The sequence below is a fragment of the Panthera tigris genome, chromosome D3 (assembly GCF_018350195.1).
Source record: "Panthera tigris isolate Pti1 chromosome D3, P.tigris_Pti1_mat1.1, whole genome shotgun sequence".
In the NCBI taxonomy this organism is placed as follows: Eukaryota; Metazoa; Chordata; class Mammalia; order Carnivora; family Felidae; genus Panthera; species Panthera tigris.
Window position 1 is genome coordinate 399,770 of NC_056671.1, and position 24,275 is coordinate 424,044.

The following is a 24,275-nucleotide window of genomic DNA, read 5'->3' on the forward strand; positions in this document are numbered from 1 at the left end:
GCGCGGCAGGTGGGGGGCGGAGCGGACTCAGGTCTTGGAGCGAACCCTAGACCCTTGCTAGTTGGTAGTGACGTCGCTTACCTTGCTCCGCCTTCAAAGCCTGTCGTGCGGGGGCTGGCGCTGCTCGCTTTTTCCTCAGAACGGCAGGTTGTGCTTAAAAGATTGAAAACCGACGCTGCTGCTGAGTAAAGCTTTGTGTTTCCTACTTTAAGTGCAGCTTTTGGCGGTGGTGGATCCCTGCGGGAGTCCCCTCTGGAGGGAGAGACAAGTGGGACGCTGGTGTCGGAGGGACGTGGCGGCAGGCTGTGCACAGAGAACCTGTCGTAGCCCTGTCCTCGCGCCGTCTTCTCATCCTGGGGCGTGTGCCGCACACCCCGCTGGGTGCCCAGCACCGCCCGCGTGCTCGCAGCACCTCCGTGCTGGCTGACGGGAGGAGGAGGGGCAGGGCAGGGGGCAGCGGAGAGCCACGGTTGGCCCAGACCTCACAGCCTCTGGTGCAGGCCAGGCAGACGAGGTTCCCCTCGCAGAACAGAGGGGTGGCTTGGGGGGCTGCTCTGGAGGGCCACAAGGCCGTGAGACGGGGCTTCAGATGTGATGACAGAAAACAAAGAGTGACAGACTGCTGTGACGGAGACTTTTCTGGCACCAGAAAGAAGAAACTGCTTGGCTGAGAAACACGCCACAGACTGTTTTCAGTCTTCGGGCATTTCCTGATACGCAGTCCCTTAAGAAAATTATAAAATCCGGGAAGCGCTGAGCACCAAGATAATCGTTAAGTCTGGGTTGCGAGGCCTGATGACCAAAGCCCGTCGGGCAGCGGCACTGACCGCACTCACACAGGGCCGCAGTGCGGTGTGGACGCCCTCGTGGAGCTGACGGCGTGTCTCCTGTGGTTCTCGCTGGGGTCGCCTTTCTGAGGTGCTGGCAGTCTGAACTCTGAAACACATCAGGCGCCAAGAATTTCAGACAAGAGGTCGTGGATCCTCTTAAACTGAGATGGTTTCTTGTCTGTTTTTTAATTTTTGGGAACTGTCTTTAGAATGGTAGGTGTTTTTCTTAATATTTGGCCACTTTGGTTTGCACTGTGATTTAGGTCATCCGTGACTTCCTGCCCCCTTTCCTCCCGCTCTGCCCTCATCAGTGGCAAGAGTTGACCACGTCAGTGAGCCAGGTTTTGGTGCAGTTAGCACTTAGCACGATACCAGGTGCCGCCTGGGCGCCCGCAGTGGCTTTGCGGGCACGCGGTTGGCCCTCGGTACCCACAGGTCTGTAGTTACGCGTTCACGGGCACACTCAGATTTGTCGGTAACCCTGGAGCAGGACAGTCCGTCGCAGGCAGGTGCAGCGCTGAGCACGGCTGGTGCCGCTTGACATTCACGCTTCCCGCTGAGGGGGTGAGGCGGTGCTCTGCTCTCCTGTGTGAGCGGGTGCCCTTGTCCGGTCTAGTGTCAGAGCCTCTGCGTCTTTGTGCTTTGTAGGGAGGTTTTGTATTTAAAGTGAAGTCCAAGCACTATCTTGTGCTCTTAAGTGTGAGACGTCTGTGACGTGTCTCACGGAGGAAGTTCCGTGTGTTCGGTGAGCTTCCTTCGGGCGTGAATTACGGTGCCGTTGGCTGTGAGTTCAGTATCGATGGGCCAAAAGTACAGATTAGGTAAAATGCCTTTGTACACAAGCTCACGAGACAAGGTTTGTATATTGATCCGTTCACTCCTGTATTTCTCCGGGAGCCACGGTTCAGCATCCACAACTGCAGTGTGACCTCTGCAGAGACACTGAGTCTGCGTGGGGCGTCCGCGTGGAGAGACGGACACGGTGTGGGGCGTCCACGTGGAGACACCGAGTCTGTGTGGGGCGTCCGCGGGGAGACACCGAGTCTGCGTGGGGCGTCGGTGCGGAGCTGCGGGCTCCTGAGGAGTGGGTGCCCTGAGCTGCTGTGCTTGCCTTCAGTGCACGACCTGCGACAGCAGATGACGGGCCTGCAGAGCCAGCTACAGCAGGTGCAGCTGGAGCGGACCACGCTGAGCAGCAAGTTGAAGGCGTCCCAGGCCGAGATCGCGTCTCTGCAGCACGTGCGGCAGTGGTACCAGCAGCAGCTCGCCCTGGCGCAGGAGGCCCGGGTCCGACTGCAGGGCGAGATGGCCCACATCCAGGTACGGCCCCGGACGGGTCTCGTGTGGGACCCTGGCCTTTTCCCTAAATTAAGTCCTTCTGTTTTCAGGTCTCACGGTTGCCTTTAGGGAAAGTCTGCTCGCCGCTCATTTAGCTTCTTCTCCAGCCTGCGGAGCAGCCGCCGTCCGTGACCTTCTGACACAAGGGGTCTTACGGCTTCTGCTGCATCATTTTTCGTTCTGTGACGAGCCCCCCCTGGGGGGCGCCTGTCGTGGTTTGAACCCAGCTCTCAGACCCACGTCTGCCCGGGTCTGGGGACTCTGGCACCAGCTCTGGGCCCTGGTCGCTGCCCTCCTGGGACGTGGTTTCTGACACACAAGGGGCACAGTGTGCATCCCCTTCCTGGTTGGAGCTGGTCTCTGCTCCAGCTCCTTGACCACCAGGTCTTCGCGGCGTGAGCTCTCCCACTGCCCTCCATTTTGTTGGGGTGCAGGCGTGTCAGCCTCGGATTCTGGGGGGTGGGGAGGGCAGGTGTCTGTCCAGGCTGCAGAGGAATGCTGGTCTCTGCACTTTCCCTCAAGGCCCCTTGCTCTGGGCTCATCGTGCTCCAGAGGCGGTCAGGATGACAGGCAAGTGGCTGAAAGGCACTTTGCTCCAAGTCTTGGGGCCTTGGACTAATTAGGTTGATTAGGAGGGTGCTGAGTGGTGCTTTGGTCAGCCTCTGTCTTCTTCTTGAATGCAGACACGGGTTTTGCTCTCTCTCCCTTTGGTTTTCTTTGTTCGGATGAAATATTATAGATTGACTAAAACTTTAATTCTCAGGTAGAAGATATAAAATACTAACTCCACTAAATGCTCTTTTAAAAAATAAAACCTAGGGGCGCTGGGGTGGTTCAGTTGGTTGAGCGTCCGACTTTGGCTCAGGTCATGATCTCACAGTCCGTGAGTTTGAGCCCCGCGTCAGGCTCTGTGCTGACAGCTCGGAGCCTGGAGCCTGCTTTGGATTCTGTGTCTTCCTCTCTCTCTGCCCCTCCCCTGCTTCGCTATCTCAAAATAAATAAATAAACATAAAAAACAAAATCTAGGGGCACCTGGGTGGCTCAGCGGTTGAGCGTACAACTTCAGCTCTGGTCATGATGTCATGGTCTTTGAGTTTGAGCCCTGCATCAGGCTCCACGCTGACCTGACCATGCAGAGCCTGCTTCGGATTCTCTCTCTCTCTCTCTCTCTCTCTCTCTCTCTCTCTCTCTCTCTCTTTCTCTCTCTTTCTGTCTGCCCCTCTCCAACTTGCACACTCTCTCTCCTTCTCAAAATGAGTAAATAAACTTAAAAAAATCTACAGGGGGCCACCTGGGTGGCTCAGTAATTTGAACGTCCAACTTCGGCTTAGGTCATGATCTCGTGGTTTATGGGTTTGAGCCCCACGTTGGGCTTTGTGCTGACAGCTTGGAGTCTGGAGCCTGCTTTGGATTCTGTGTCTCCCTCTCTCTCTGCCCGCTGCCCCCCCACCCCACCCCCAACTCACACTCTGTCTCTCTCCTTCAAAAAGGAATAAACATTAAAAAAAAAATCTACAGTCTACAAATATATGAATTAGAAATGTTCTTAAATTTGTTACGTATGTTTCAAGGTAAAGGACCCCGCAGGTACATATTTGTTCTACTTCCAACATACTTGGAAATAAATCACCATGCACGTTAACGCAAGCTTGCAGTGATGGTGCCTTTACATGAGACACGAAACAGTTAAGGAAGCTACATTTGTGTGTCTTGCCCCGAGTCAGAAATGAAGTTGGAGGGCAGAGTGGAGGAGGGGCTCCGGGGAGGAGAGTCAGCTGTACCTGACTTTCTTAGGCACCTCCAGATTCCAGGATCCGCCTTCCTGATTGGGTGAGGACGTTTTCCCCCTCTTTCCCTGGTAACACGGAAGTATTGCCAGGCACATTCAGGAGGCAGCACAGAGCAGAGTGGCTTTTATTCTTTCATTGCCTTAAAACACAAGTCCCAGCAGGGGCACCCGACCAGCTCGGCTGGAAGAGCATGTGACTGTTGATTTTGGAGTTACGTGTTGAGCCCCACGTGTGGTGTAGGGATGCCTTGAAATAAGGAAACTTACAAAACAAAACAAAACACAGTCCCAGCAAATGGTACCTTCTCCTGTTCTGGGTAGCTTCCATTGAGACCCCAAAATTCACAACTTGTGGTCACATGTGGCATCTCACAGTGTCAACGAGTGTTCACCTTGTATCTGGAAGTAATGTGCTCGAAGGTCCGGTCACAGAGCCGTGTCCCCTGGCTTCTCTTTACCGAGCCCCCTCTTGGGGCTGGCACGCTGTGCTGTAAAGCTGGGCACCTTCTCTGTAAGAGGTGGTGGGTCAAAGGAGGTCTAATAGTCTGTGACAGCCAGGGTCTGACCCCAGGCTGGATTGCTTCCTGGGAATGGCCAGGGTCAGCCTGGTGAGTATCTCGGACAGTTAGGCACTGAGAGGCCAAGGCGTGAGATGTGGCCGGTCATAGTTGGACAGGTCATTTTTGGGGCAAATTCCAGCCGCTGCTGTCCCTGCCATCCAGGTGAGAGCCCTCACCTTGAGGGTCCTCAGATAATCCCTTCAGCAGGAACTTCTGTGTAGGTTTTGCTACAAAGTGCGTATGTAGCCTTGGGGGTATTGACCACTGGCCCCCGGGCTGCCAGCCTGCCCCTCTTCGGCACACACAGACAGCCCCAGTGTCAGGATGGGTGACAGGAGGGTGGGCAGTGAGCCCTGTGTAGTAGGGTCCTGGGGAACAGTTTCCCCTGCGGTTGTCACTGGATAGGACCCTCACTTTCATGGCCTCTGGGGTGGGCCGGGCTGTGCTTGTGTCTGGAATCTAGCCACTTTCTACCTTGTGGAATTTTTCTCTGAAGGTTGGACAGATGACCCAGGCAGGCCTCCTGGAGCACCTGAAACTTGAGAACGTGTCCCTGTCCCACCAGCTGACGGAAACCCAGCACAGATCCATCAAGGAGAAGGAGCGCATTGCCATCCAGCTCCAGGGCATCGAGGTGAGGGCCACGCAGCTCTGGGGCTTGCTCTTTTCACGCTGCGACACTCGTCAAGGTTGAGAAAACTTACAGATGGGTGTGCGTAAACAGTAATACTCTATCCATTCAGATGTCTATTAAACTAACCTTTTGGACAAGTGACAGCGATTCAGGGTTCGGCAGTTCTGTTCCTCACGTCACTGGAAACTCATCCGTCTGTCTGATCTGAGTTGCCGGCGGTGACTTATCTTCCACTAACTGTGTGGGCCTGGAGCCCTGCACTCGGCCCCGCGGTTGGGAAGGTGCTGGCTAGCAGGTGGGCAGGAGGAGGGTAGTGCGTGTGTCTCTGAGATGCCGTGTCTCTGACAGCCTCGCAGTGGTAAGCATTTCCTGTCTCTGAGCACTCAGCTTGTGTTTCTGTTGGCCCCCCAGCAAGCACACGAGCGACTTAGGATGTGGCCAGTTGCACCTGCAGATTGTTTCCCGGGCAGTGGGGGCAGTAGCTCTGGCCTGTTCTCCTTAGCTGTGAGACCCTGTACCATTCCTTACCCTCTCTGAGCCTTGTTCCCTTGATTTATGAGATGAGGACAGTGACACCTGCTCAGTAGGCTTGTTGGGAAGAAGGAAGGAAGGTGCACAAGGTCTGGGCAGCGTGTGGCCTGGCGCTTCTGTGCTGAGGATGTGGAAAGTCAGCGTCCCGTGACTGGCGCTCGCCCCTCTCCTGCTTCTCCGCACGTGCCCCCGTGTCCTCACGGGTGAGGCGGGTGACAGAAGAGAATCGCGTCATGGCAGGGGCCTGGTGCCAAAGACCTGGAAACATTTAAGTTAGAAGCTGACATTTTTCCTCGGGAAACACACGTAGGCGTTGGATCTTATCTGCGTGAGCAAATTGTAAAGAACTCCATCCGTACTTACCAGCTCAGTGACAGTGTTCCCAGTGGCACATCCCCAAAGCAGGGACACCTTGCAGCCCGTCTTCACGGCAGAGGCAGCCATGGGGGTGTCGTTCAGCACTCTATCCCATTTCTTTTTCTTTTCTTTTTCTTTTTCTTTTTCTTTTTCTTTTTCTTTTTCTTTTTCTTTTTCTTTTTCTTTTTCTTTTTCTTTTTCTTTTTCTTTTTCTTTCTCTCTTTCTCTTTCTCTTTCTCTTTCTCTTTCTCTTTCTCTTTCTCTTTCTCTTTCTCTTTCTCTTTCTCTTTCTCTTTCTCTTTCTCTTTCTCTTTCTTTTTCTTTTTTTAAGCTTTAAGTCATCTCAACACCCAACCCGGGGCTCGAACGCACAACCCTGGGGTCAAGAGTCAGCCGGGCACCCCGGTTCGTCCCATTTCTTAAACCTGGGTTGCCTGCTGGCTTCTCCCTCAGCCGGTCCCGAGGGTCAGCAGAGTGGACTGGACGGCCGGAGGTCACCAGCCTTTGGCCCCTCTGGCCCCGGGCTCCTCTGCCTGCGGGTTGGGGACGTGATGGTGACAGACAAGGGCCTCTCCCCAGGGTGGCGGGTCTTCCTGCTCTTTAAACAGCACGGTTTCCTGTGCTCAGGCCGACATGTTGGACCAGGAGGCTGCCTTTGCGCAGATCCAAGAGGCCAAGACGATGGTGGAGGAGGATCTGCAGCGGAGGCTGGAGGAGTTCGAGGGCGAGAAGGAGCAGCTGCAGAAGGTGGCGGCCGCGGCCGCGTCCCTCGAGCAGCAGCTGGAGCAGGCAAGCCCTCCGTGGCCTCGTGGGGACGCCCCGGTGCCACACACGGCCGTCCTCGTGCGGCTGTCCTCGCGGTGCCTGTCTGTGCGCTGTGTCCTTCGGACTCGTCGTGACGTCACATCAGAGCGGCCGCCGTCGCCGTGCCGGCCGGGGGTCCCCCGCACGCGCCAGCACTCTGTGTCCGTGCGCTGGGCGGCGGCGGCGGGGAGGGGGCCGGGTGGCGTTCTCATTCCGGGGGCAGGACGCCGACCCTGGTTCCTGTCTTCCAGGTGAAGCTGGCGCTGCAGCAGCGAGACCAGCAGCTTGAGGCCCTGCGGCAGGGGCACCTCGACCTGCTGGAGCAGCTCACCTGTGCGCAGGAGGCGCTGCAGGCCCGGGAGCGCGCCCTGGGTGACGTGCAGGTGCGCTGCGACGCGCTGCAGGCCCGGCTGGGGGAGCTGCAGGAGGAGGCCGCCGCCAGGGACGACGCGATCCGCTCCCTGCAGAACGAGAAGCTTGCCTTAGAGGTGGCCCTGCAGGCGGCCCGGAGCGGCGGGGAGGGGCTGGACAGGGGAGCGCAGCGCCTGGCAGAGGGCGCCGAGGAGACGTCGCAGGTTCTGGAGCAGCTGAGACAGGAGTCGGCCGTCAAGTCCAGCCAGGTACCGCGCTCGCTGTCGTTTCGTTAGGAGCGGAGGCCACACGTGTGAGAGCCAGGGCAGTTGTCCCGTCCCGTCTTTGATCTCCTGGTTGTGGAAACGCGGGAGAGCGCTTGCCGGGGAGGGACCCACGCCTGCAGGTCACGTGCTTCCCATCCCGTTGACCGCGGGCAGCGTAGACGCCCGGGGCTGGGAAAGCGAGTCACGTGTGGGGCGTGGACAGTAAGCTACCGAGAAACCCCAGCGTCTGTCTGCAGACGACGTAGAGCTCAGACGCGGGAAAAGTTACGTAGAACGTTTGGATCTTCCCTGCTGTATGCCTGCGGTGGGGCCTGCTGGACACGTGGTGGGACGGTCGTGTGTCAGTGGGCAAGGGCGGGAGACAGAGGGGCGCGTGTGGACACGAGCCGGCTCGCCGCTTTGGGGGCCATTGTGCTGACAGCGTGACGTTGCGACGTGACCCGACCCAGGCAGACGTTCACACACGGAACAGGAGGACTGCGGGGTGTACAGCGATAGTTAGTGGCCGGGAACGGTTTGCCTTCAGACCACCACCCCCGAGCGTCCGGCGCGAGGAAACCGGTGTAGGTTTTCCTCCGGGAAGTAGAGTGAAAGGAGTCCGTGTTTCCCCTGCGAACACTACCCTGGGCCAGTCACTTGTCAGGGACCTTCTGGGTGGGTCTGAATGTGGTTTTACTGTTGGCTCAGTAAGAGGGACGCCAGTGGACCCCGGAGGCACTCCGCGTCCCATTTGAGCTTTGCCTGTATTGTTGTGGGGTCTCTGGTGGCAACCCTGTGGACAGAGACACTGTCCTGAAAACAGGGAGGTGGGAGGTGGGTTGGTGGCTGGCCTCCCCGTCCCCCGGGAGGCTGTCTCTCCAGCCTTGGAGGTGGGTCTCCTGACACACGGACCCAGAGTCAAGCCAGCGCGGGGGACGGAGCTCCCACAGCGTAACGTGTGGGCACGCGTGTCCTTTGTAGGTGGGGCACCTGCAGCAGGAAGCTGCCACTCTGAGGAAGCAGACGCAGAAAGTCAAGGAGCAGTTTCTTCAACAAAAGGTAAAAACGTGTTGTCGGTTTTCTTCATGTGCAGTAAGTGTGGAGGAAGGTCCCGTGTGGTTCAATCACTTGCGTAGAACAAGACCGGTCAAGGAGAAGGCGACACCTAGGCCTCTGCCATGCTGTTTAAAGACACTGATTCCAAGCGACGGCCTCACCTCTTGTATTTCAATGTCTCAGGTCGGGATGTGGCTTCAGAGTGGGGTCGGCATCTGTGACACGATCCCACTCTGCCGTCACGTCGGAGGGCGTGTGCTTTGCTGCAGCACAGACGGACTCTTCTGTTAACGTGTCTGTGAGAAAGTTCCGCCCCGATGTGGCGCCGAAGGGAGCCCTGGTTCGCGCAGAGGGTGGGGACGCGCGTTCTGTGTCCACAAAGCTGATGGAGGCTGTCGGAGGATGAGTGCGAAGTGTGGCCGACACCAAGGGTTTGGGGAAGGGCGACCCGAGGGACAGTTAGAAGTGGTGCCGGATGTTGTGCCGAGATGCAGGTGGGGGGAGGGCCCGTCAGGAGCCTGGGGCCCGAGGAAGGTGAAGCCGCCGGGCGACACCTGCTGTGCACATCACCCAGATGTGTTTAGGCGCGTGACCTGATGCTGTGCCTCAGTTGGTGGTGTCCTGGACTTGGTGGGATGTGTTCTCTGTGGTCCAAGAGGCGTTATGCTGTGGACGAGTGGTGAGCACTTTGGTTGAAGCCGCGTGAGCCCCAAGACCCTGCCCTGTCCCGGCTGCAGCTTCTGTCTCATCGGGCAGGTGATGGTGGAGGCCTACCGGCGGGATGCCACCTCCAAGGACCAGCTCATTGGTGAGCTCAAGGCCACGAAGAAGAGGCTGGACTCGGAGCTGAAGGAGCTGAGGCAAGAGTTGATTAAAGTTCAAGGGGAGAAGAAGTCCGTGGACGTGGAGCATGTGCGCCTGCAGAAGGAAGCGTCCCACGTCCGTCAGCAGATGGCCGACCTCGAGGGGCATCTGCAGGCGGTGCAGAGGGAGCGCGACGAGATGGAGACGCACTTACAGGTCCGGAAATTCAGCCAGATGTGCCCAGGGGTGTGTTGTGTCCGGGTAGAGGGCAGGACGGCCTGGAACCAGTCCCTCCTGGAGCCCCTGTCCTGGAGGGATAGATGGACAGAAGAAGGGACGCGCGAGGCCCGGCCTCTGGGAACTGGCATTGGGAGAGCTGAGGGAGAGTCTGAGGCGGGCAGGAAGCCGGGAGCCCCGCGTGGGGGACACGATGTGGGAGGAGGCGCTGGGCTGGCTGGTGACGCCACAGCAGCTCTGTGAGCTCTAGGCTTTCGGGGGAGGGGGCTGGCGACATGTGAGGGGCCCTGTGGTCCGCGGGAGGTGAGTGTGGAGGCAAAAGGACCCCGGTCCAGACTCCTGTCCTGCGGATGAGTGTTTCCGGAGATGAGAGGGTGACAGAACAGCCGGGGGAGACCAAGGGCTCCGTCCTGTGGGATGTCTCCCAGGTCCCACTGGATGGCCAGGTGGGACCCAGGTGGGCAGACTGGGTGAGGCTGCAGGCTGGGCCTGGGAGGTGCAGATGGGAGAAGGGGGCACGAGAGGAGCTACCAGGAGCCGGGGACCTGGGGGGTAACACCTGCAGCACCCAGGTCACGTGTTCCTTGAGGTGCTCGGGGCTGTGGGGAACCCAGCCTGTCCCGGGAGGCGGTTCTCACCGTACAGAAAGAAATGAGGAAGGGCAGCCAGTGAGGTGGGAGGCAGCGCGGGGCTGGAGGCCATCATCCGTCTGTAGTTCAGTCCTGCGGGTGCTGGGGGGCCTAGAGGAGCCTGGGGGGCTCGGGCAGCAGTGGTCCTTGGGGACTGTGGGTGAGGGCTGCATCCCAGGGGGTTCCACCCCAGCCTTCGGTCCTTCCCAGGCACTCCCTCCAGCACCCTGGACCTTTCTAAAGAAGTCATTTATACGAAGGGCAAGCCTGTCTGTCAGGGTCCTCGTCAGGGCCCTTGTCCTTGAGGGTGGCCCTGAAACGGCACCATTTGCCCTCAAGGAGGCTGGTCCCGAGAGTCAGGCCGCCCAGGGAAGGTTTGGTCTCCTCACTTTGTCTTTTCCTCTCTTCTTCTGAAGTCTTTGCAGTTTGATAAAGAGCAGATCGTAGCTCTTACGGAGGCCAACGAGGTGCTCAAGAAGCAAATTGAGGAGCTCCAGCAAGAAGCCACCAAGTGAGTGGACTTTGAGGCATGTGCGGGCGGGAGGGGTGGGCGTGAGCGGCTTTGAGCTCTGCTGGGGCCTACTCACAGGCAGCCAAGGAAGTCAGACTCCAAAGTTACCGCTGGAGAGCAGATCGCACCACAGTTCCGTGGCTGCATAGTTTCACGGTTAACACGCGCTCCCCTTGTGTGTCTGTTACATGCCAGCGGCGTGTGGCAACGCCTTTCCCCCTGCCGGGTCCCCAGGCAGGGCCAACGTTTGCGTGTATCCCTCTTGCCGTGTATACGCACGCCGGGTAGCCTTCAGGGGCCTGTAACTCTGTGGCATATCCCGTGTCCTGCCCTGCTCTGCCTTCGTCCCTTGGAGGTTGCTTGTAAGCAGGTTTGTTAAGATGTTTACCGCTATCTGAGAAGAGTTTGTTTGGGAGGACAGACGTGTTCTCTGCCCTCACAAGAGCACCCCCTCCAGGAGGGGAGCAGGGCAGACGTGAGCGCTGTGCTGGTCTCTGTGGGGGCAGCCAGCACAGGCCCCCGCTACAGGATCGGGCCTGGCAGGTGCAGCAGCCAGGTGGGGCCGGGGGGGGGGGGGGGGATGCGAGAGCCTGTCCTTCGGAGGACTCAGGACTCGTGGGAAGTGAGTTCAGATTGCCTTCTCTGTGCGCCCGTCACGCCCTAGGGCCATCATGGAACAGAAGCAGAGGATGAAGCGGCTGGGCTCAGACCTGAGCAGCGCCCAGAAGGAGATGAAGACCAAGCACAAGGCTTATGAGAGCGCTGTGGGCATCCTGAGCCGCCGCCTGCAGGAGGCCCTCGCGGCCAAGGAGTCGGCAGAGGCGGAGCTGAGCCAGCTGAGAGCCCAGGGCGCTGGCGGCGGCAGCGACCTCACTCTGCAAGTGGGTAACCCGTCCGCTCCCGCCAGTCAGCCGGTCGTGCACTCGGTTCTGGGGACTTGATGTCTTAACAAACGTTTGCTTGGAACACCTTGAGAAAGAGTCTGGAGAGACGGGGCGGAGCTAGCGTGTAGGCGGCATTTCTGTGAAGTGTCGCATGCCAGCAGCGTGACTGCACAGATCAGCCCCCGGCGGTCCTTCGAGGAGCACGCCGTTGCCTGCTCCCTCAGTGCGGGCCCTCGGTCTCCCCACCCCTGTCCTTTCCCGCACCCCTTCAGCGTCTGTGGAGGAATTTCCCGGGCGGGTAAAGTGCTGTGAGCAGCCTGAGTGCCAGTGTAGGGGGGTCGGGGCGTATTTGGAGAGTCCAGAGAAGCTTCTTGAAGGATGTAATATTTGAACTGGTCTTGAGTAAACAGGAGGCATTAGAGTAGATGGGGGTGCATCTCTGCAGGGGAATGTTCCTGTGCAGGGCGTGCAGGAAGATCTGTGCTGTGCATCTAAGGGGTGCAGTGGGTCGGGCGGGGGTCCTGCTGCAGGGGTGTGGGTGTGTGCAGGTGGGCGGGCGTTGGCTCCGAGCTGGGGCTGGCATGGGATGGAGGGCTGACCGGCGACTCGGGCAGGGTGAGATCTCACTCTTCTGTGGTGGGCATTGACGGGCGGTGGTCGAGGACATCTGGGGTCAGGCGAGGCTGTAACAGGGAGACCGCGTGGACTCCTGCAGTAGCTGAGAGATGACAGGTCCAGACGAAGGTTGCGGAACAGCCAGAAGGAGGGGCCACTGAAGCACGTTGCTCCCTTGGGAGGGAGAGCCCGTGTGTCGACGGCGCAGGCCAGGGGCTAGCGAGGGGGAGGCCCCCGGTGTCCGGGTTGCGGGCGACTGAGTGGCTCTGCTGACAGGAGAAGAGGGACCCTGGAGAGGGGCACCTGCCTGCTCTTCCTGCTGGAAGGAAGGCAAAAGCCTTTTGCTCCGGATGGTTTTTTAGGGTAAATGGATGGAGGTTGTCCTGGAGGAGGACAGAGGATGGGGCTAGCAGGGCAGGGGCTCTGGGCTTGCGGGGCATTTTTTTTTTTTTTAATTTTTTTTTTTTAACGTTTATTTATTTTTGAGACAGGGAGAGACAGAGCATGAACAGGGAAGGGTCAGAGAGAGGGAGACACAGAATCTGAAACAGGCTCCAGGCTCTGAGCTGTCAGCACAGAGCCCGACGGGGGGCTTGAACTCACAGAGTGTGAGATCACGACCTGAGCTGAAGTCAGACGCCTAACCGACTGAGCCACGTAGGCGCCCCTTGGGGGGCATTTTTATTCCTGTGATGCAGGCTGTCAGAGTTCCCCGAGCGTCCCCCGTGTCTGTGAGTCCGACGCGGTCTTGGGTGTCACACACCCTGCCAGCTTCGGCCAGTGTGAAGTTTTACCTGACTAGTTGACGTGCCTCTGTTTGTTCCTATCCAACATCCTTTTAGGGATTGTTTCTTCTTAAATGAAGTTTGTTATGGTCTCCTCCCCACTGAAGAATTTGAGCGGGAAGACACTGTGTCACAGCACGCTGTTTTCTTACCAAACCGAGAATATCACATGCTGCTTTTACCTGTTTACTTTCTAAAACGGGAGGGGGAGATGTATTAAGTTGCAGCTTTCCTTTAAGTTGAAAATCTTTCGCTGCCTGATTTTTAATTTTGGGGCTTACACGTGTCAGGGGCAGGCCGTAAAGTGCCACGTGGAGCCTGCCGTCCCCCACGCACAGCGTCTGTGTTTATACTTGTCAGACGGGACCTTCGGCAGGTTACTCACCGTGGATTATTGGTACAGTGAGGCCGGAGCGAGATGGACAGTAGACCGTCCTTCAGTATAACGGCTAAGAAACCCACATCACGTGTGGAGACGAGGGCGAGTGTGTGCAGTGCACCGGGTGGTAGTTCCGTTCTGCCTGGTGCAGCTTCCCTGCCACAGGTCGTAGGTCCCTCTCCTGCGGGGAGTGGGGGGGGGGGGCGCCTGTGACACACCACGTTGAAACCCGTGAGCAAATCCACCTTCCTGTCCTGGCTGTTAGGAGAGAATCCAGGCTCTGGAGGCAGAGCTGCAGGCCGTCGGCCACAGCAAGACGATGCTGGAGAAGGAGCTCCAGGAGATCATCTCACTGACCAGCCAGGAGTTGGAGGAGTACCGGGAGAAGGTGCTGGAGCTGGAGGATGAGGTAGGCCAGGTTTCATCCTCACACAGCAGGCCCTGCTGCCCCCATGCAGCTCTGCTGCAGGCAGAGAGGTGCCTTACAGAGGCAGGAGCCGGCCCGCGGCTCACATCCACACCATGCTTCTGTGTGCCATCGGCCCGTTTGTCTGGGTCCTGGACGGACACACACACACACACACACACACACACCTTACTGCTTGGACTCCCCACAGGCGTGGTCGCCCAGCATTCTCTCAGGCACCCCTCCAGCATAGGGGTTGTTAGACCACGAAGGCTAAAATGTCCCCAGTTTGAATGCTCAGGTTGCAGGTAACGAGAAGATCTATTCTGGTAAAGAACTTCCCGTGACTGTCTGGCCCAGAGACGGCGTGGCTTTGGGTGATGCTGCACGTGGCAGTTGGTGATGTCACCAAGGGCTCTCCATAGCGTCCCGGGCTCCCAGGAGAAAGCTGGGCTGGCCGCGGTTCTTTGTGGCCGGGGGTGGCTGTCTAGCGCCGGGCACTCGGTTTCTGGTGTACAGGAACCTAGCTCATCAGCCACAACATGTGATTAGGTGACTTCGCCGCGCCTTCCGTCTGTTTCAGCTGCAAGAGTCCAGAGGCTTCAGGAGGAAGATAAAGCGCCTGGAGGAGTCGAATAAGAAGTTGGCCCTTGAGTTGGAGCACGAAAGAGGGAAGCTTACGGGCCTGGGGCAGTCCAACGCGGCCCTGCGGGAACACAACAGCATCTTAGAAACCGCGTTAGCCAAGAGGGAGGCCGACCTGGTCCAGCTGAACCTCCAGGTACTCAGACTCCTCTGTCGGAGGCAAGGCCTTGACGCAGGGCAGAGAGCTCTGTGTCCGGCGTGGCCTCACGCATGCGTCCCAGCCCCTGAAGCAGAACGCTGCCCCACCGCAGAGATGCGGAAACGGGGGAGGGGGTCTGGTGGAGTCAGAAACCCGCCTCGCGGCTCTGGGGTGTGGGGCAGAGCTGGGGGCTCCTGACTCCCCCCCCGACTGAGGTGTGAATGCTGTGACCAGTCCGTTAGCTTCCCTGCTCGAGGGGTCCCGCTGGTCATGAGGGGTCCTTCCCTCTGTGAGTCACAGATGGGACTTGAACCCTGCGGGGGGGGGGGGGGGGGGGCTCCCTCTCCAGACTCTGTTCTCAGCCCCTCTGGCTCTGCAGCCTCTCTGAGACTGGCGAGAAGGCCTGGCGCTCCGGTGCCATCCCCACGGGGCCGTCAGCAGCCCGGTCCAGCTCCCGCCTCAAAGTACCCAGCGATCAGAGAGCTTGTCGACTTTTATTCGGCACCGGTTCCCACCCCTGCCATACCCGGTTGCCTCACGGTGACGGTATTTGCGTTTATAGCCCCTGACTCACAGGCACGCTTTGGGTTCCTCGCTGCGTGCTTGAGTGCGGCTGCACGGTTTTGCTGCGGTCTCAGGTTTCACGTTCTCCAGAGACGGAATTCTCCCGACTCTGCCGCCTTGTGCACTTGCTGGCAGCGCATCGTGACGCGGCGTGTCACCATGCTGCCAGGTTCCCCGCGTGGCCCTGACACAGTGGCCCTGCTTCCTCCTGGGGCTCCGCTGGCCTCTGAAGTTTGAGTCCCTTCTCACGTGCCGCATCGGCAATGTGCTGTAGGTACAGGCGGTCTTGCAGCGGAAGGAGGAGGAGGACCGCCAGACGAAGCAGCTCGTCCACGCCTTAGAAGCCGCGCTGGAGCAGGAGAAGGCCAAAGTGCACAGCCTCAAGGAACAGGTGTGTGAAGCTTCCCACCGGTTCCAAATTGTCACCTCAGAGCCGATTGGAATGCGGTTTTTCAGTGTCTAAAAACTGAGCATGTGAACCCTTGACACCTCAGTTCCCTTTCAGGAATTTACAAGTGTGTTTGTACAAGTGTCTTTGATTTTACAAGTGTCTTTGATGTGTTCTGAGAGCAAAGCATCATCAGAGCATTGGTGACAGTGAGCGGCTGGGGGGAGCCTGATGGCCATCCACGGAAGAGTAGCCTTGGATTAACCCAGAGGCAGCCGTACAGGCCTGAGACGCGCACACAGAGCCCCACAGAGGGTATTTGCTGGGGGAAAATGTCCCACATGCACTGTTGGGTTAAAAAAAGCAAACTGCAGAACAGCGTATGGCTCCGTTAGTGTTCAGAGCGCAATTGAGGAAGGTGGTTGCGTAGACCCTTTGCCATTTCCTGGCTGCTCGTCTCCATGCTGAGGTGCCCACCAGTGCGTCAGGGCGGTCTTCCTGCAGAGGGCCTGCCCCTCCCACCCCTGTGAGCTAGAGTCAACCTCAGTCCCCCGTGCTCCCCACCAGGTGGCCGGTCTGTTATTCCTCACGAGAACGTAAGCGTCAGGGATGCCTGGCGGGGCCCGGTTGGTTAAGCGTCTGACTCTTGATTTCAGCTCAGGTCGTGATCTCACGGTTCACGAGATTGAGCCGCAGGCGGGCTCTACACTGTCAGCGCGGAGCCTGCTTGGGGTTCTCTCTCTCCCTCTGTCTCTGCCCCTCCTTTGCTCACGCACACACGCTCTCTCTCTCTCAAAAAAAATTATAAATTCTTGAAAAAAGAAAAAAAAAGAACGTAAGCTTGATGGCTTCAGGGCCGTGGCTCATTTACCCTCACGGGCCCCGTGCCTGGCACAGAATGTGTTTGCCGTGCGCACATGGGTGCAAGGGTGCGTGTGACCTGGGTTTTGCCGCGTCCTTTAAAAATCTCTCCGTGGTGATATAATAGAGATAGAAATAAGTAGTTCTTCATTTTTTCGGGTGAGACAGTAAAATATTCTTTTAAATAGGACAGCTTTAAGGTCTGTTAGGACTGTATTACCATGACCCCATCAGCCTCTCCTGCAGTCGGTCTTTGTCCCTTGCATGAAGGTGAATGGAGTCAGCCGTCCTCCCTACTTTCCTGCCCCCAGTTTCCATATTTTGCTCACTTACTAATTTTATTCTCCTTTTAATGAAGTTGAAACTAGGAAACTTGTGAATGAAAGTGCTAGGGAAAGTGATGGATATGCGACATTGGCTTAACTGTGAATGATTGTCAATTATTTCTCTAAATGCATTTAGTGTTATTGTCCTGATTGTATGAACAGTACATGCTAGCAAAAAGTTAAAAAAAAAAAAAAGAGGTCTTAAAGATTGAAGCAGAGATCATCTTGAATGTGCTCCTAGTGATAAGCCACTGTTGACATTTTCTACTGGAGTTTTTTTTACTTATTTATGTGAGTTAGATTTTGTATGTTCAACTGTCATATATTGTTAAGTATTTTTATTAAACTTTTAAAAAATGAAGTGCTGCTAGTACAATTAGACAAGAAAACTAAGTCATTAGAAGGAAAATGGGAGATTTTCTTACATTCTTAGAATTTGCTGGTCTCAGAAACCTTGGGAGGCTCATTGTTTACCGAGAAAAGGCTACTGTGTCATGAATGCGTAGTAATTAGTGGCTGTACTGCAGTTACTTGGTCTGGTGGAAAAATGTATTCCTCCCAGAAAACATGAACTATGGCTGAATTTAACAAGAAATCTGGAGATATGCTTGAAGAGGACTGTCAAAACCATTTAGATCCAAGGGTGCCTGGGTGCTCCGTCGGTTGAGCGTCCAACTCTTGATTTCAGCTCAGGTCATGATCTCACGGTTCATGGGTTCAAGCCCCACGTTGGGTTCCATGCTGACAGCATGGAGCCTGCTTGGGATTCTCTCTCTCTCTTTCTCTCTCTCTCTCTCTCTCTCTCTCTCTCTCTCTGCCTCTGCCCCTGCCTCACTCGTACTCTCTCTCTCAAAATAAATAAATAAAATTAAAACAAAACCGCAGAAACTGTTTAGATGAAGACAGCCTGGAACGTGTTTGTCACCCGGCAGAAACTGGCGGCCGCACGCTGCACACCAGGCGCGTGTGTCACAGTGCTTCAGTCCTTTGGGACCTTGAGAAGCTTTGGAAGAAGCGGGAGCGGGTGGGGCTGGCGGTAGTCCTCGCGGACGCCACGTGGCCACATTCTGTATGGTTCTTGCCCTTGGTAATGCTGATGTTGTTCTGGTTAGGTTGCTGCAGCCAAGGCGGAGGCAGGACATAACCGCCGCCACTTCAAGGCCGCCACCTTGGAGCTGAGTGAGGTGAAGAAGGAGCTTCAGGCCAAGGAGCACCTGGTGCAGAAGCTGCAGGCCGAGGCCGAAGGTCTTGAGTGAGTGCCGCGCGGCAGCGGGCTGGGCCACCGCCACACACACCCCATTCGTGCGCTCAGCACGTGAAGGTCACCCGTGTTCCGGCACGTCTCGGGCACGGGAGGCCCACCTAAGAAGAACATACCAGATTCCTGTCTGAAGCCTGCAGCGCCACTTTGAGATGTCAGTGCTGACGTGGCTGTGCCCACCGTGTGCCTGCCGGTCCTCCACCGAGGACAGAGAGCCCTCCCTGTGTGTGGGGCACACATCCGAGGGCCGTCCCACCACCCGGGCCCGATGCAGCCTCCAGAAGAGCACACGCGGAGATCCGTGTCGAGCGCTTTTCTGCCACCACAATCTGTCACGTGGGCGCACAGAGTGTCCTCCCCAGGGGCTTTGTGAGGATTAGTCAGGGCAGAGCGCGGCTGAGCTCCCAGAGCAGCCCCCGGCGGGGCGAGCAGCGTGCGAGTTTCCGTTGTCATGATGGAAAACGTTCGACTGACAACATTTTGTGGCGGGGTAAGCATGCTGTAATTTCGTTCTTCCTTGTTTTTTTTCTGCCAGGATCCAAGAGGGGAAACACTCCCAGGAAATAGGACTGTTCCAGGCGGAGCTGGAGGAGGCCCGGACCCAGCTCCAGCTCCTGCAGAAGCAGCTGGACGAGCAGCTGAACAGACAGCCTGCGGGAAACCAAGAGGTGACCTTCCGGGAGGCTTTGGTCTCCAGGGGGCGGGGCCGATGGAACCAGGGGGCGGGGCCGATGGAACCAGGGGCGGGGCCGACGAAGGTAGACTCTGTTGATGGACGGTTCACGCGCTCATTCCTTCGTTCCCTGTGTGCTTGGAAAGGATATTTGTTGTTTATAAGTATGATACTAACACACAGATGTAGTTAGAGCGGTTTTATAGTGCAAGAAAGCCACTGTAAAATTCTCTTGGTCATGTGACTTTTCCCCTCCTCTAGATGGAAAATCTCAAATGGGAGGTGGATCAGAAAGAAAGAGAAATCCAGTCCTTGAAGCAGCAGCTGGACTTGACTGAACAGCAGAGTAGAAAGGAACTGGATGGAATACAGCACTTACTGCAGGTATCTGCTGTGTCAAGGTCCTGGGGCAGAAGGTCAGAGCCAGCACTTCACGAGGTAGTTGACGATCATAGCACTAGTCCCAGGTACCGTGGCAGGCAGCGCGCTAAGTGCACGAGTTATCGACGAACTCAGCGCTTCCACCAAGCCGTTTTGCAGACATCACTTATGTTGGAGAGAAGTCCACACGGCCCAAGGAGGCCAAACCCCAGCGCTACGTACGGCCTGGGTGAGCTGTGTGACATGTTCCCGGAATGGGATCTGGCAAAGCACAGTCAATGAGACGAAGCATGTGAAACGTTCACTCTGACAGACTTCTCCACAAAGAAATCCGTGTACAGTCTTGACACAGCAGGGATCAGGAACGTAGCTCTTGCCGGGATTCCTGCTTGTGAGCGGAGGGCTTGAGTAACATTAGGCCTGATTTATATTCTTCTTTAGTAATGGTGAGGCTTATTCTAGTAGCTGACCTCGGAGTTTAAACAGGTGACTCGGGGTCCAGTGTAGATAGCAGGCACGAGAGTGTTGCTGGCTCCTTGGCAGAGGCTCTGAAATTTGGATAAAAACGTTGAGAACGTGAATGTGACAGGACACTGCTCGACCTAGACCCTGAGGAGGAAGCGTGCTCGCCACACCACGTACCTCATCACATAAAAATCAGTGTTATGTTTCTAGCCCCTTAGAATTGTGATGTACAAACTTAAGATCTCAGCAGCGTGTTGAAGCTTTTTTAGCTTTTAAAAACCTCCGACTTCCCTTTCCTTAGAATATCAAAGCTGAGTTGGAGACGGTGCGAGAAGATCTGTCCCTGACCCAGAAAGATAAATTTATGCTGCAAGCTAAAGTGTCCGAGCTGAAGAACAACATGAAGACTCTGCTCCAGCAAAACCAGCAGCTCAGGCTGGACCTGCGGCGTGGCGCGGCCAAGACGGTACTCGGGCTCTGTGCCCCTCGGTTCGCTGGGCCCACTGCAGGTCTGCTGGGCGGTGGCGGGCGCACCGTAGTTACTCAGACGTGAAGTTACATGTAATCAACCAGGAGCAGGTACCGTGTGAAAATAAACGGTGCCGGAGTATTGTGCTTAGAAACAGGCCAAACCCTTTTATTTTGGTGCCTTTTCCAGGAGCGTGAGTTCAGGTACCATTTTGTTGTAATATACTTTATAAACCATACGAGGGCATCATTTGCTGTTGTTAACGAGAGCCCCGGGCCTGGTAGGCCAGCTAGCTGGGACACAGCGGCTGCCAGGATGGTCTTGGGGACCCAGGGACCTTGAAGCTGCCGTCGCAAGCCTGCTCAGATTCTCCACACGCCTGGCTTTTGTTTCTCTGCTCAGTCTACGTAAATATTGTCCAGGGGCAAAGAAATCACTCAGACTCAGGTTTATTTACCATTGTTTACCTGTCTGTGAGAAAGTTTGAAGTCCTAGAAAGGGGAATTGTATGAGTTGAAAATTGACTTAATTTCTTAGGGATGTGCAGAGTCAAAGCCGTGGTCTTTCATGGAAAGCCCCCCGCGAGGAGGGGTGTTCTCATCCTCCTGGGGAGCCAGCACGTGCTTAGTCGCGTGTGTGAGGCAGAAGGTTCATTGAACCCCGTGGCTGCCTGCTCTGCTGCCCGGGAAGCAGGGGCCGTGCCTTCCCGGGAGGCTCCTCTGGGATGACCTGTTGTGACCCCGGGCACTGATGAGGGGAACGTGCGGTGGGGTCCCCCTCTTAGTGACACCGCTGACCGTGTGCTTTCAAAAACAGAGAAAGGAACTGAAAGGCGAGGCCGGCTCTTCGGGCCCCGTGACGCCGGTGAAGATCCCCGACTGTCCCGTCCCGGCCTCCCTGCTGGAGGAGCTGCTGAGGCCCCCGCCTGCCGTGAGCAAGGAGCCCCTCAAGAACCTCAACAGCTGTCTCCAGCAGCTGAAGTACGAGCTGCGTTCTGTGTTCTGTGTCACTCGGTCTCGAAAGATAGACTGCAGGTTTAATTTGGAAGAATCTTTTCTGTTGGCAGGACCTCATGCCCAGCAGAGGCTGAGCAGGCCTGGGCCACGTGGGGTCACTTGGGCTGTCGGTCCCTGTCATCCGGGGAGGATGGCCTAGAACTAAGTGACCCTGAGAAGCCCTTGAGGAGCCAGGACCTGAGCCCTTAGAAACCCCACGGCTGGATGTTCTGCTCCCGCCAGCCCGAGGCCAGTGTTTGCAGGGTGTGGCCGTGTGGGGACATCTTCTGTTTTAATTTTTAAAAAATTTCGTTTACTCCTTTTTTTTTTTTTTTTGATGTTTATTTATTTTTGGAAGGGAGTGTGCAAGTGGGAAAGGGGCAGAGGAAGGGGGAGACACAGAATCCGAAGCAGACTCCAGGCTCTGAGCTGTCAGCACAGGGCCTGACGCGGGGCTCGAACCCACGAACCGTGAGATCGTGACCTGAACCCAAGTCAGACCCTTAACTGACCGAGCCACCCGGGCGCCCCAGGGGCCGTCTTTTTTGACCCTATGAGTGGAAGCCATGTGGCAGGCCCTCAGTGCTACTTATGCACCTCCCTGAGTAGAAGCCCCCGTGTGCAGAGTTGCACGGCCTATTGGCCTCCTCTGCACGTGCAGAGAAAAATGCTGAGTCCCATAAATCCTGTGACCCTGTCAGTGTTGCTGGTCCCAAACGGACAGGTTCTGTCAGCCCCCTGAAGGTGCTGCGGTCGGTACCTGAGGGGACTGCTGTCCGGGTCAGGCTTCTTAGGATCCATGTTTGAGAGAGCTGGTTGTCTCCAGGGAAAGTTACCGCATCTCGTCTGGCTCTCCTTTGACCGGCCTTCCTTCCCCCGTCCCCCCCTCTCTCCAGGCAGGAGATGGACAGCCTTCAGCGCCAGATGGAAGCGCACACCGTTACCGTGCACGAGTCGCTGTCCTCGTGGACTCAGGGGGACCCCTCTGCCAGCCCAGCTCCCCTGGGAGATCATGCCAACCCCCGGGGAGACACGGAGCAACTCGGCCAGTGCAGGGTCTCCGGAGAGGAGCTTGGAACAGCGGCTGCCGAGCGTCCACAGTCCGAGTGCGTGTGACCGCCCAAAGGAATATTCTTTTGTCAAGGTTATTTATTTGACTGTTTGCTCTGTTTTTCTAAGGGATGAGGTTTGAATTTTGCATTTGCCTTTACAAGGAGTAAAAGGACAGAACGAGAGCTGAGGACTAGAGAAATAGTCATTTGCAAATCACAACTAGCTTTTCCCACGAAATGACCAAGTCTTAACAACATAACCTAGATCTCAGCAAGAAGGTTTTGGATGTGTCCGAAGGGAATCTCTCACGAGTGACCGTAGATGCTGCTGTCTGAGCACTGGCAGTGCTGCGTGGCCGGGTCCCATTTCTCTCTTTCCTGCCCAATTCAGTAAGAGCTTTACCTCTCTACAGAAACGAAAGTTTATTTGCACCTTTGGTTTTTATTTTATTTTTAATGGCTGTCTCACCATAGGATGTGTATATAAATACTGAAAATCAATCTAATCTTTAAAAAGGATGTCTGTATTATTTAAGAATGACCTGAATTGTCTTTTTGTTGATTGCCTTTTGAAAATGTGCTGTCAGGAATTAATGCACACGTAGGGTTTAGGGACGTCAGTCAGAAAATTATATTTTAAGAAATCATTATTTTATTTACTGTTCTAAAACCAAATATTCTTAGACAGAAAAGGGTCTTTATTTTAGTTTCACTTTATTTTTGAGGGCCTTGTCGTAAGTGCACAACACCCCCTGCCATCCAACCCTTGGCCCGGCACGACCTCACTCGCCTTAGCTGACCCCAGTCACTATGCGCCGGCCTGACGTGTGAGATGCTCGGGGAGAGGTTCCAGGAGAGGAGGGGAGGAGGGCCAGGGCTCCAAACCCAGGCTTCCGCAGGCCACCACCCCCCCCAACCCCACGCCTGCACGAAAATGTCCAGCAGAGCCTGTGTGGTCATCAGAGGACACGCCGGACTCTTCAGAAAGTTTGGAAGGTCCTGCAGCCTCTCCGCTGGAGACACTGAGGTTTCTAGAAGGGGCAGGTCAGCTCCGTGGGGAGGCGGTGGTGGTGGCCTCCCCGGCTGTCCTGTAGGGGAGGAGCTGGATTTGGAGCTCCCTGAGCGTGGGAGGTTGCTCGTGGACATTTCTCCACCTGAAACACAGAGGCGCTGCAGAAACTGACTGGCCGTGACCCCTGACGTCTGTAACTTTGTCCCCTACTTGGCTGAGAAATCTAAACTAACCCTCACTGTTGTGAGTTAGAGCAGAGAGGCCTCTGGTGCGGATCTGCTGGTCTGGAGATGAACTTGGAGGGGTTACTGATGGGGCCACATCCGCCTGTGTCGACTCACTACTTTTGTCTCTCTTGAGGAGAAAACAGTTTGGTATTTGAAAGCTGTTTGTGTTCTCTCACGAGATGCTGTTAGAAGGTTCACTGATAAAGTAGCGTTAACCACAAAGATGTTTAGTGTTTAAAAAAATTCCCTAGCGACTCTTGGGACTTCTGAAGCTTGTATATCACTTGTACAGGGTTAATCTTAAAGTAATACTTGAAGACTTCATTATAAATATATCCTATTTTTCATCTTGAGTTGGAAACCGTTTTTGACAAAATTGTTTTTGTACCATTAGAGAAGAAAAAAAATCATAATTTACCTTCTTATTTATTTGGGGTGTATTAGCCTCAGTTTTAATTTTAAAACCAGCACGTGACACTCAGCCTCCTGCCGTGGCTGCTTCCTCACTGCTGCGTGCCGGCGGCCCCCCGGGGACGGTCACTGCGCGTCTTCTCTTAGGAAAGGGTCAGCTGGTTGTGAGCAAGTCTCTGTTCCTCACCTCCTTTCCTTCATGTCTTACCCTCTGTAGGCCGTGTGCCTGCGTGTGCGCCTGCACGCGCACATGCACGTGCGTGTGGCTGTGCCTACGTGTGTATGTGCACGTGGGTGTGTGTGCGCGCCACTGTGTGTGCATGTGCACGTGCGAGTGGACCTGTGTGGGTATGCACATGTGCGCGTGGGTGTGCCTACGTGTGTATGTGCATGTGTATCTGTGTGTGTGTGTGTCCGAGTGTGCGTGCGCATGTGCCAGTGTGTGCCTGGGTACGCGCGTGTGCCTGTCATTGTGTGTGCGTGCCTGCCTGTGTGTGTGCGTGTGTGCACGTGCTCGTGCCTGCGTGTGTGTGCTTGTGCGTATGTGAGTGCCTGTGCGTGAGTGTGCGCCTGTGTATGTGTATGCCTGTGCTCATGCCTCTATGTGCCTGTGTGTGTGCGTGTGAGTGTGCCTATGCGT

The 24,275-nt window shown here is 56.1% G+C and overlaps 1 protein-coding gene across 5 annotated transcripts in view; it reads left to right on the plus strand.

Annotated features, from left to right (window-relative positions):
- The window catches only part of GOLGA3 (golgin A3), a 42,161-nt gene extending 18,141 nt beyond the window's left edge, over positions 1-24,020 (plus strand). For all 5 annotated transcript variants that reach the window (XM_042961957.1, XM_042961960.1, XM_042961958.1 and 2 more), the window contains 17 exons: positions 1,948-2,150; positions 5,014-5,151; positions 6,667-6,828; positions 7,095-7,463; positions 8,442-8,519; positions 9,273-9,536; positions 10,603-10,697; positions 11,362-11,578; positions 13,626-13,769; positions 14,350-14,547; positions 15,389-15,505; positions 17,802-17,941; positions 18,486-18,618; positions 18,885-19,007; positions 19,771-19,935; positions 20,755-20,918; positions 21,830-24,020. In XM_042961957.1, the coding sequence (XP_042817891.1) occupies positions 1,948-2,150; positions 5,014-5,151; positions 6,667-6,828; positions 7,095-7,463; positions 8,442-8,519; positions 9,273-9,536; positions 10,603-10,697; positions 11,362-11,578; positions 13,626-13,769; positions 14,350-14,547; positions 15,389-15,505; positions 17,802-17,941; positions 18,486-18,618; positions 18,885-19,007; positions 19,771-19,935; positions 20,755-20,918; positions 21,830-22,049 (2,930 nt within the window). In that variant the 3' untranslated portion in view covers positions 22,050-24,020. The remainder of the gene's footprint in view (positions 1-1,947; positions 2,151-5,013; positions 5,152-6,666; positions 6,829-7,094; positions 7,464-8,441; positions 8,520-9,272; positions 9,537-10,602; positions 10,698-11,361; positions 11,579-13,625; positions 13,770-14,349; positions 14,548-15,388; positions 15,506-17,801; positions 17,942-18,485; positions 18,619-18,884; positions 19,008-19,770; positions 19,936-20,754; positions 20,919-21,829) is intronic.
- The last annotated feature ends 255 nt before the right edge of the window (positions 24,021-24,275 follow it).